The 12,259-nt window shown below is 36.7% G+C and overlaps 1 protein-coding gene across 1 annotated transcript in view; it reads right to left on the reverse strand.

Annotated features, from left to right (window-relative positions):
* The window catches only part of LOC579173, a 45,475-nt gene extending 34,268 nt beyond the window's left edge, over window positions 1-11,207 (reverse strand). Inside the window, exon 1 of the mRNA XM_779303.5 lies at window positions 10,476-11,207. Within this exon, the coding sequence (XP_784396.3) occupies window positions 10,476-10,506 (31 nt within the window). The 5' untranslated portion in view covers window positions 10,507-11,207. The remainder of the gene's footprint in view (window positions 1-10,475) is intronic.
* Between the last annotated feature and the right edge of the window lie 1,052 nt (window positions 11,208-12,259).

Raw genomic sequence — 12,259 nt, forward strand, 5'->3', positions numbered from 1 at the left:
ATCACACAACCTCTGTTATTGATCTCAAAGTGAACAGAAACGATAGGCTTAAAGGGGAGTAAGCTTATGACAAAATGACCATCATAAATATGAATCAGCCAAATGTTCTACTGTCTTATTGTCATATTCCCATATCAGAACATTCGAATTGTCCCTTGGAATTGAGTATTCATTGTTATTATTTCTTTTCAATTAGTGATGTACAGTGACTGGCATTCTTATGTGTACCAATAGACTTCGTTCGATCGTTGTCAAGCAGCAAAAGTACATCATAGGGCTTTTCCCATAAATAGTAAAAAAAAAAAAAAAAGTAACACCTGTGCAAAATACTTGTAATGATTATGTGTGGAGTTATTCCTGTACAAATAGCGCGTACATCACGCTATCTGTTGCTCCACCATCATTTTAATAGATATACATTTATTGAGATAATGTCATCAATAATATAGACAATGAAGGATAATAGCTGTATGAATAGAAATGACAGACAACGATTTTATGATATTAACTGGATATCATGATTTGTCCAACAAATTGCGAAATCTTCAGAATACTGAAATGTGACGTATTTTAGTAATGATACCCTTACAAAACCATGATTCATTTCCGAGTAGTAATTAGATGAACTATGGGTCAGTTCAGCGAGATTAAAACATGAGGGGAATATTTTTTCCTAGAAAGAGGGCCAGAGGATACTAATAGTAAACGTTCGCTAAGCTTTTAATAACACGTTCTAAAACTTTGTTGAGTAGTACGTGATGCCCCCATAATACAGTTCAACACGGATATCACACAACACTTTGTAGAGAATGACATAACTCATAACGGTACAAGTTTGAAAATTTAGAGAAAGATAACGACACAACTCTAATTGAAACACTTCGCAAATCCAGAGGGGAAATCATTCGTAAAGATTGAGCTTATCAAGTCGAGGAACTTACACTAATCTAGAAAGAAGGAAAAACAGCTACCATCCCGGGAACAATAGATTATACACATTGTATTAGATGTATAAATAATCATCCGAAGCAGTTTCGGTAATGATACTGTATGTCAACACATTTTGCAAGAAACGATAAATATCTTGAAATTAGTATCTTTTCACTCATGTTTAGTTTATGGACAAGTTTTTATTTTTTCATGAAACACCCTGATTTAAGATTTAAAAAGAAATAATATATCAGGTCATGGTATTACATCCACAATTCGTAAGGCAGCATGATACACAAAGGAGAAAACTGATTTGGATGAAGCCATTCCTGGTCATGTTATTGTTAATGATCGATAATTTCATTAATAATTGCATTGGGAGAGATCTTCGTTCGTGTCCTTTGGTAAATAAACAATTTACGACTAATCTCCAAAAGCTCCAACTACAACTGCGTTGGTATTAGCCGTTTTACTTTATTGGTTAATGGTTGTTGTGCGGGAATGATTTGAACTGAAAGCAAAAATTGTATTTTTTGATCGAAGCGCATAAGCAATAATCATGTGAAATGGGTAATGTGTAATCAGGTACAAATATTTTTACAATTAACGCCAAAGAAGTAGTTTCGAACTCATACATCTTTATTTTGTTCGAGCAAGGGAGAGAGTAGATCGTATAGATATGGATCTCTTGATTTCAGTTCGAGGCCAGATCGAGGGACCCTCTTCGAAAGTAAGATATGCAGGCCTCCAAGGTCTGGGAAAACTCAGGAAATGCAGAGAGTCAAGTTGATTTATTCCTATAATATAAAAGGGGGTCTGCTAGCTATTTATAAGGACCGCTATTTATAAAAGACTGCTATACATTATTTTAATGACCTCTTCGACGAGCAAATACATATGACAAATTGAAATAAATGTATTGCCCGAAAAAAGCACCTATGTTAGCATTCTGAGGTTTTACGTAACCTAATGATGGTCTCGCGGACCTAACTAACATTTCTTTTATCGAGGTAGACCTTGGGCTATTAGTCTTCCGAGATGCCCCAAGAAATATAATCCATTAAAATTTTAGTTAATTTCTGCCCTCGTTAAAAATCCACCATATCCACCATAATTTATTACGATTATTACAATAATTATTAATGATGATAATGATGAAAATAATAATATTCATATTATAATGATGACAATAATAATATTAATAATAATAGTACTATCTGTTTTTTTTTCAAGCGCTTTACCATAAACTGCAAAGCGCTAACAGTATTTTAACTGGATTCAATTGTTCTTCTGCACATTAAAGTGCAGATTCTCCACTTGGTGGTGAGCATTTCGGATTTTTAAGGGCTTTTTCTGCACCTGCTAATCCAACCTACCGGGTACTCATCCAACACCTGGATGGAGAGGAGCAATGTAGATAAAATGCCTTGCTCCATGACATAACTGCCGTGCATTTTTTTATATGGGAAATAGGTAAATGCAACTTTGTAGGCATATGCACACTATAAACACAGGGGCGTAAATCCGGGGGGGGGGGATGGGTGGCTGCATCCCCCTGGCTTGAAGTAGGGGGGATGGCCTGAACAAACATCCCCCTGATATTAAAAAAAAGAGAGAAAAAAAAAGGAAGAAGAAGAAGAAGAAAAAAAAGGTGATCGTTTCAATTTCAGCATAATGCATGAGAAATGAGTTATTTGTTTATGTATGTATAACTGTATAGCTGTATAACTGTAACTGTATAGCCTACACGTATACAGTATGTCACGATCATTATTAAGAGTAGTTGCGCGACGTGCGCGAACAAGCACTTCATAAACTTCAGAATGATTTTTCATTATTTTGCAAGGTATTATTATAGCCCAGACGTAAAGTGCGCCAGCGCGCGAGCGCTTAAAAAGTGCAATCATGTACAGTAGATGCCCCCCCCCCCCACGCAATGTTATTTAGGGTACGCGGATGCTCGTTCCCTCCCTTTGAAAGCACCCCCCCTATCTCAGGGCTGCCAACATTTCTGAATCCCCCTTTCGCCGGCTTTTCGCTGGCTTTTCCTGCCTTGGAGACCCCCCCCCCCCAAAAAAAAAAAAAAAAAAAAAAAAAAAAAAAATCCGGAACACTGCTAAATGTACCACCCCCTCCCCCCCCCCAATTTCAGGTGAGCTCTAGTCGATCGAGGGTGACTGGGGGCCAATGTTTTTACTTTTCAAAATGAAATAATCCTGAATGAGCTTTCAAAGCTAGCAGGAATTTCAGGAATTTGATCCCGGGATTTGATCAATTTTTCTATGATATTCAAGATATTTTATAACCCCCTTTTTACATTTCTCAGGAGTCCAAAGAGAGAGAGAGAGAGAAAAAAAACCACCCCCTTTTAAAGAAATCTCCGGGTGAAAAGTCAAATACCCCCCCTTTTTTTTTTACAATTCTCGGGCCGGATTTTGTCGCGCGAAAAAGTACCCCTTTCCTGGAGATTTTAGGAACGCGCATGCCTGGCGTGTTCAAGACTTACAGTGGTCGTTTGTCTCTTCAATTATTTCAAGGTAAGCCTGTACGCATTCTTATTGTTTTTATATTTGAGAAAGGATTTGGCTGAAGAAATTAAAGAATTTATTAGATTTAATTAATAAACACAGTACATGTATCATTATATGAATTCCAGAAACATTTGTTATGAGGTGTGAAAACTGTTAATGCATCTGATTGAGAGTGATAAATAATACGGTAACTGTTGCATTGCCCAAGTCCTACTCGGTGGTTGTCATTTGTTCACACCTAAAACTTAAGGGACGAGGGTATGATTTTTAAGGGCTGCAATGCTTGTGATGTTTGTGTAGGTCTATGAATGAATAAATTTGTTGGTTATATTGAATGAATAAAATTCAGATAAATAGGGCTTAATAAGAGTCGAAAACGTTGCAACGAATTGTCTTCTTTCTATAATAATTATATCAAACGTCTAAGCTTTTCGCGCTTTGCGCGGGAAGGGGAAACTGAATTCAGACGAGAATTAAGAGTCGAGAACAGTACAACCAATCGTCTGCTTTCTCTAATAATTTAAGGAACGTCAAGGCTTTCGCGCTTCGCGCGAGAGGGGGAAACTGAATTCAGATATATAGGGCTTATTAAGAGTCGAAAACGGAACAACGAATCGTCTGCTTTCTCTAATAATTTAATGAAACGTCAAAACTTCCGCGCTTTGCGCGGGAGGGGTAAACCGAATTCAGACAAAGATTAAGAGTCGAGCACGGTTCAACGAATTGTCTACTTTCTCTAATAATTTAATGAAACGCCAAAAATTCCGCGCGGGAGGGGGGGGGCCGGGGGGGGGCGGGAAACTGAATTCAGACAAGGATTAACAGTCGAGAACGGTACAGCAAATCGTCTTCTTTTTATAATAATTTAATGAAACGCCAAAGCTTTCGCGCTTCGCGCGGGGGGGGGGGGGGGGAGGAAATTCATTCAGACAAGGGTTAACAGTCGAGAACTGTACAATAAATCGTCTTCCTTTCCTAATAATTTAAGGAAACGTCTAAGCTTCCGCGCTTCGCGCGGTGGCCTATTACCCACACCCCCTGTTGTTTGTTCGTTTGTGTGTGCGTGTGTGGTGTGTGTGTGTGTGTGTGTGCGTGTGTGTGTTGTGTGTGAGTGTGTGTGTGCGTGTGTGTGTTGTGTGTGTGTGTGTTTGTGCGTGCGCGATCGCGCGCGCTTGCGTAAATTAGTGTGGGCGTGTGCTCGTGCTAGTATGTGATGGCTATCGTCGATCATCCCCCCCCCCCACTCCTCGGTACGGATTTACGCCCCTGTATATACATTGTACAGGGTAGAAATGTCCACTAAATGTGTTTGTCATCTTACCATGAGTATTATGCCTATATGCACTCCCGCCGTTCTAAACCTTCACATTGTATTCAAATCATCATCATTATAAGTTCAACAGCCGTTTCGAGTACTCTGCCAATGACAGTATTATATTTTTCTGGAAAGAACTTTTTCATTAATCCCTCTAACTTTTGTGGTTAAGACTTCAATCATTGTTAGTCATTGAGGGGCAACACATACGTTGGCTATAACATGGTGTTGCAAGATGTTTTTGAAAGGGTGAAGCATGCCTAGTTGGTTTGTATATTTTGCATGTTACCTTCTATAGTCGAACTTAAGACTGTGTTTTTGTACTCAAACAATATGAAATCCAACAATTCTTTGGTAATAACCCAGAATTGATACGCGTTGAACATAAGCTAATGAGAACTACACAGTTAAAAAACACAAATTATGAAATTTGTATCTACTTGTCTTAATAGCACTACCAGTAGTTTTGCATCCTAAAGGTGCTTTGAACTTTGTGGCCTTTACATGTGCCGGGTTAGGCCACTATTAGGGCTAAAAATAAGTAGTATTCTATCTTATCCCAGTCTATATTATGACAACTAAAGCAATCAGATTTTTAAGATAACTTTCGCGGACTACACTTGAACATCGCCTGATAATTCAGTACATTGTTACTAAGAAATAGCAAATCATCATATATTATATGTACACTGACTAATACATAATAATATGTATATTTTTGTTATTTACACGTTTGTACCACCTCTTAATGTGCGATGTCTCTGTGAATACAAATAATTGAATTATTTGCAATTATTTGTATTCACATTTGCATTGTAAAAAGGGTGGTAGAATCCTACTTTGTTCAACATTGTAAAAGTTTGAAATTACGGGGAATAGATAACAAGTAGAAGATGTTTTTTCTTCTAAACATGGTTATGAAAGTAGGACTTAAGAGCATCTTGCAAAAATCAATACCTTGAAGTAGAGACTGATTAAACTTGAAACTATCATTTACAACCCATCGACCATATAAAACCTTGAATTTTGTCGTCCGCTCCCACTCGAAAATAAATTTTGCTGCCTAATGCCGTTTCCCGCCACAAAATGTCCTATACTATATGGAATCACGGTGCAGGATGAGATAACCCAACTCAATGCCCCATTTCAGCTTGAGGTCATTTCGATTAGATCATTATTTTACCTTTTTCTAGTTTTTTTTCGTTTCATTTCGTGTCTTCTTTTTTTCTTCTAAATTTTCTTCTTCTTCTATTTCAGTTTCCTTCTTCTTTCCATCTTCTTCTTCTTCTTCTTCATCTTCTTATTCTTATTCTTATTCGTCTTCGTCGTCTTCTTCTTCTTCTATTTTTTCTTCTCCTGTTTCACCTTCTTCATCTTCCTCACGTGTTCCCCTCTTTCTCCCTCTTTTTATCTTCTTCGGATCCTGTTCTAAACATTATTCAAGCTTCGTAGTTCGGTCAATCCGATTAGAAAACACCGCTATGGGACCTACAGGATAATATTCTTTTTCTTAATCTCCTTCTCCGTTTTTTGCATTTCTTTTCTACATCTTCATCTCTTCTTCCTTTTTTCTTGTTCTAGTTGTTGTTCTTGTTGCTCTTTTCCCTTCCTCTTCTTCTTCTTACCCTCCTCCTCTTCCTGTTTTCTTATTCATTCACTTCTGTCGTCGTGTTTACTGTTTACCCCGCATGATATTGTACCTATGGTCCAAAAGAGGTTTTAATATTTCTGATATTATGGCTGTAATACATTGCAAAAATTGCATAAGTGGTCCCTAAATGTAAACTATGTAGTCACTCATAAAACGTGAGAGATAGAAAGAGACAGAGACAGGGAGATTAAGAGACAAATGAGAAGAGTGAGGAAACGAGTGCAAATGAAGTGGACAAATAACAAGGTTTATAAAGTTGTTTATAATACAATCAATTGCAATATCAGTACAAGTGTACGAACCGAGATTTCGAATCATAAAGGAAAACAATATTCATTTAAAAACACATTACATCAATGCAAAGGAAGAATAGATGCCTGGAACTGTGAAACTCGTCGATGACAAATGGATGCGTAAGGATTGATTCTAAATGCGATTGATGTCTCCCCCCCCCCCCCCATTGTAATGCAAACTTATGTCCCCGATGGAATGATTCATCCCTTTATGTTATCGTAACCACCGCGCTAGCTTCTTTTTCTTGTGGGGGGGGGGGAGGCTGTATGGGGCCCTGTATAAATAAGAGGCTGAATATTGAATCATATTTTTAGAAGAAGAGTGGTGAAACGATGAATTTACTCTTCACACACTGCAGATTCTTTTCACCCATCCTTTTATATCGTAATTCATTGATATAATACGCGCCAGCTTCTTTGGGGGATGTATAGGGCCCTGTATAAATATAAGAGGCTAAATATTGAATCATATTTTTTAGAGGGAGAGTGGTGAGACGGTAAATTTATTCTTCACACACTGCAGACTCTTTTCATCTTTCCTTTTATTTCATAATTCATTGATATGATGACTATGCAGTTGGCGATATTTTGGAGAGAATGGGAATTTATGGCCCCTGAAATTCATCGGCCTGACATTAAATGGAGTCTAAGAGAAAACTCTGAAATTTGGAAACACCCCCATAGCTTAACAGCTGCTTCAATGCAGGCAGGGCCCCTTGATTTTGGCGATATCATCAGTGTCCTCTTAGCAATGTGATATGCATGTTGATTTCGTATGAAAACACTCTTATTCAACATTAATATTGTCATTACCATTATTATCATAGCCTATTACTAATATTACCGTTACAACTGCTATTATGATAATCATTATCATTATCAATATTATTATTTACGTTATCATTGTTATTATTTTCTATGTTATTATTATTATTATTAGTAGTAGTAGTAGGAGTAGTAGTAGTAGTATTAGTAGTAGTAGTAGTAGTAGTAGTAGTAGTAGTAGTAGTATCATCATCATCATCATCATCATAACAAAAGTGGTGATCAACGCTAAACTTTCTTTAAGTTTGTATGATAGACACATATTAGTACACCAAGGAATTGAAATTGAATACTTAAAAAAATGACTCTGTATAGAGTGAGTGAGTGAGCCCTTTGAAACGGCTTGTAACATAATGGTATGAGAGGGGTTACAATTGATATCAGGGAGGGGGACATGCATGATGGGAGGGGATGCAATAGATGAGTAATGGCAAATCGGTTTCCTGTGCGCCAGAACAAGTTCTATACCATGACTCGTAGTCTCCATAGTAGGCCTTGATGGCGTGTTTGAAAGGGGCATTCAATGCTTCCCGCATCATACTGAAAAAAACTTGTTTAGGACCGGCTACAGATTTCTGTAGTTAACCGTCAAATGTGAATCCGTGTCGTTTAATAGCCATCACTGCAAATGAAATTATGTTTTAAATGATTGAGAAACGCAGCAGAAAAAACATTTGTAAAGACAAAAAAGACGATAACAAACTTATTCATTTAATTGACTTGAAGTTTATATGTAAAGTTTGTGGCGCAGATAATCTTAGTAGATTACAGAGCTCCATCTAAATCTCAAAAGTCACAACAACAGCAACAACAACATACATTGTAAAACGTCAACAGTTTAAGAAATTTTTAGGGATATATACGAACAGTCATATATAAAGTAGGAAGAGGGTAAGTAATATTCCACATCACCCCTCCCTCCGAAAAAAACACAACAACAAACAAACAAAAACACAAACAAAACTAGAACTGCTCTAAAATAGAAATGATGTCACGTGCTTTTGGAAAGAGACTAAGTTCACGACTAAAAATAAACACCGGGGAGGTAACGGCGGTATGTCATGTGACCGATTCAGAAACCTGATAAGAATTTAAAAGTAGTATACATGATTGTTCATTGGCTAATATTTCACATCTTTTTGGAGAGTAGGTTGAATATTTTGTAACAAGGAGACGGGCTCGATCGAAATATAGTTTTAGTACCAAAGAGCCTGACGGTGAAACATTTTTCGATTAAGAAATTGTTGTTTGAGAATGCCTCGTTCCTTTTTTTAGAGTCATGTACAATCATTATACATCAATACATTATTATTATACAATACCTCTACAAATAAAAACATTATTTTGATTGTGCTCCTATATAATTTTCAGTCATGAAAACTGTGTGTTCCGCAATAACTGTAAACATGTTAACAAAAAAACTCGTTTAAAGTAATAATACGGGGTCTTGAATGGTATTTCGTCATATTAACATCTGTGAGAGGTACGACAGTTTGTTTCATCATACCGAGTCGGATATTTTTATTGTTTTTCTTTATTATTGTATTATCCCTCATACCCTTTAAAATATAACTTAAGATACCTAAATAATATGGTATCGTCATAGGCGTAATTCTAGCACCTAAAGAGTTTAAGGGAAATGATCAGATTCCAGTGTTGAGCAATTTATATGACCTTAATCGTAAGCCATGTATAGAGTGGGTACAAATTCAGAAGCCCAATGTCTCCCTTTTTGGCGATGCTAAATCAAGTACAGCCAATACGACTCTCTATTTGGGAGACGGGGAGGGGGAAGTGAGCGTAATTAATGACACACTGACGGGAAGTGTGTATACACAAAGAATACATGTGCCTTCATCACGTTGATATCTAACGAAACAAATTTAATTTAAAGTAAAATAACATTTAAAAGTGTCAGTCAAAACATGTATTTCCCAAGAAGTAATTGTATTTTGTTTTATGACTTTGAAGGGGGCTTTCTTTTTGATATTTTGGTCTAGAGAATGATTGTCTCCACACGAAGTGCATTCTTAAGTAAAACAAAGAATGGTGCTGTATCCAGTGAGCTTGTTCTGAAGAAATAAATTCACACAATACAAATGAAATGAGAGAACAAATTCTTTGAATTTCGTATGCATGGAAACCTGTGTGATCGTAGCAAAAATTATGAAAATAGCAATATTTTTCCTTAGAGTGGATTTAAGTGGAGTCATTAAGTATAAGTAATAATCTCCAAGTTCGGAAGCGCTTAGTGATTGTAATAAGCGCTATAAAAACTTAGTATTATTGTAATTATCATAAATACACAAGTTTGTCAAAAATAGTTCACCAACTCTGCTTTTAAGGTGCCTACATTTTGTTTCACTCCGTTCGTCATTTGGCTAACGTCATCAAGAAGTCACCTACCTCTTTCTGGCCGGTGGTTCACATTAAAAGTATGACTATATTCAGCATGTTACGGTTATGAAAAGATTTCTCCATATACATATAAAACATCATGCTACACAAATTTCAATCTGTTAGAGTTATGTATAAAAACAGAGAGATTTGTTTTTCTCAGTTAGAACCGAAAATTAATCTGAAACCAAATTAAAATACTGCATTTTTGACCGACTTTGTTAACATGCTAGATAAAGTGCAGGAGACATATTCTTCTCACTGCACGTTACCTATTTTCAATTCGTTATCATTTCCTTCCTAAAACATGATTGATTTGCATATTCCTTACGGTTGCGAAGTAAATGCGGGTGAACTGTTTTGCTAGGTAATTCCTAATTGTGCATTTGTAGCGTACGTGTTCTGGACACGGTTCTAAGTGGAACCTTAAATGAACCCCGAACCCTCGTATATAAACGTTTCCTGGAATATCTTGACATGTTCATAGCACCCGGCTTAAGGCAACTCTTATTAAGAATATTTAGGTAACTTACCCATCTTTTTATACTTGTCCCACACATCCATGTTGACGTGAGATTCGTGTGGATTCCGGACACGTATACGAAGATTAAGAGTTAAACAGGAGGCTCGGAAATGTGACGGTCTTTTCACATGAATCTGCTACACAGTAACATGCTTATTGCTAATCCCGGTGCTTTCGATAACTGATAGCTTGTCAGCTAAGGCTCTGATATTTAGTTTCTCGATGCGTTAATCAGGTTTCAGTTTGCCGTTTGCCCTTGTAGCAGATCTGTGAAGCTAACTAAGGCCTCTTAAAGCCCCTTGCAGTCAAGAAAGTGTATGATAGACCTACTTTTGGAGATGGCGTTCTAAGTTCAGGATCGGTTCACGTCCGGCGTATACGATTACCGCTGCCACTCTAATTTCGACGATAAAATTAGTCTAGCGAGGGAATACACTGTCATTAACGACTTGGTCGCCTTTCCGTTAACTTGCATCGAGCCCCGTTAACCCATGTCATCGTGAAGATGGGGATTTAAGCCATGTACAAGTATAGAGCAGTTGCTGGGAAGTTAGGCGTTAATGCCTTGGGAGAGTTTAAAGGCGGGAAGTAAGACAGAAATTAATTAACGGTGTCACCTGGAGGGATTAATATAGAAAAATCCCTATGTATTACGGGGAAAGTCACAATAAAGGGGACAAGGGGGAGGGATTTACCCCCGAAAATCGATTTTATGATATATATATTTGCTACGTAATGGTCATCTGTCACATACGTCTGAAGTAACTGTGTTTTGATGTTCATTTCCTGTTCATTTTTATAAAAAGAAAAATAAGCAACCGATTTTGGGTATTGTTCGCCTCCCACGCACACGCACACAGTACCACACAAATACCCACACCCACACACACACTAACAAATCTTCCCCTCCTTCTTCCTCTATGTGTCTGTATTATCGTGGCAAAACAACTGTATAAACATGTATGTGTTTGAGAGGATTATTTGGAAGAGTTGTCACAAAGCCTGATAAAGTCGGATAAAACAGGAGTCAACTAAAGTTTTCACACTCCCTTAAACCGTCATGTACAGTGTCTATCCCTATATATAGATGAATCTTATTACACAACTAATCGAATGTTGCATTTTTGAAAAATTATGTAGCTACATAGCTTCAAAGACGTTAATTTTAAAAGTAAAATCCAAATAATTGGAGATGTCAAAGCCAAGCTCATAATCATCATTACAAGATAACGGTATAATGCATCACATGCATTTGAATTTGATAATAACTCAGCGTAATATATTACGGGCTATATGATTGATTTAATTGCAGTTGAAACATTTCTAGAGTAAAAGCAAGATTAATTAGATGAAAAACCGGTGCATGGCACAAGAAAAAACAAACATTGATAAAAAGGAACACCTAGATATTGTGCGATCATAAACAGTATGTCACAAAAGGAGGCTCGATTCATTTTCACATTAAGTCAAAACATTCACCTTTAATTTTGTTTTAATGTACACACCTACAGCACATATTACACACAATGTATATACAATGTTGTGATTTAATAAATGTATTTATTGATGTAATTCTGTTTCAAGGTAACTCATATGAAACTGTTATATCTACTGATTAACCTTTCAATGTGCTAACAACTCCTCCTTATGAACTTTGAATTTGGATTTGTTTAATATTTGGATGTGTGATATAGAATTGAACAATTGGAAATTAAAAAATGCAAAACCTATAGTAATGTACCGTGTCTTGATATAAATATATTGCTCACTAGAGATGCCGCTTATGGAATATTT

This window comes from Strongylocentrotus purpuratus, unplaced genomic scaffold (genome assembly GCF_000002235.5).
Source record: "Strongylocentrotus purpuratus isolate Spur 01 unplaced genomic scaffold, Spur_5.0 spur5_scaffold_7, whole genome shotgun sequence".
Taxonomy (NCBI): domain Eukaryota; kingdom Metazoa; phylum Echinodermata; class Echinoidea; order Camarodonta; family Strongylocentrotidae; genus Strongylocentrotus; species Strongylocentrotus purpuratus.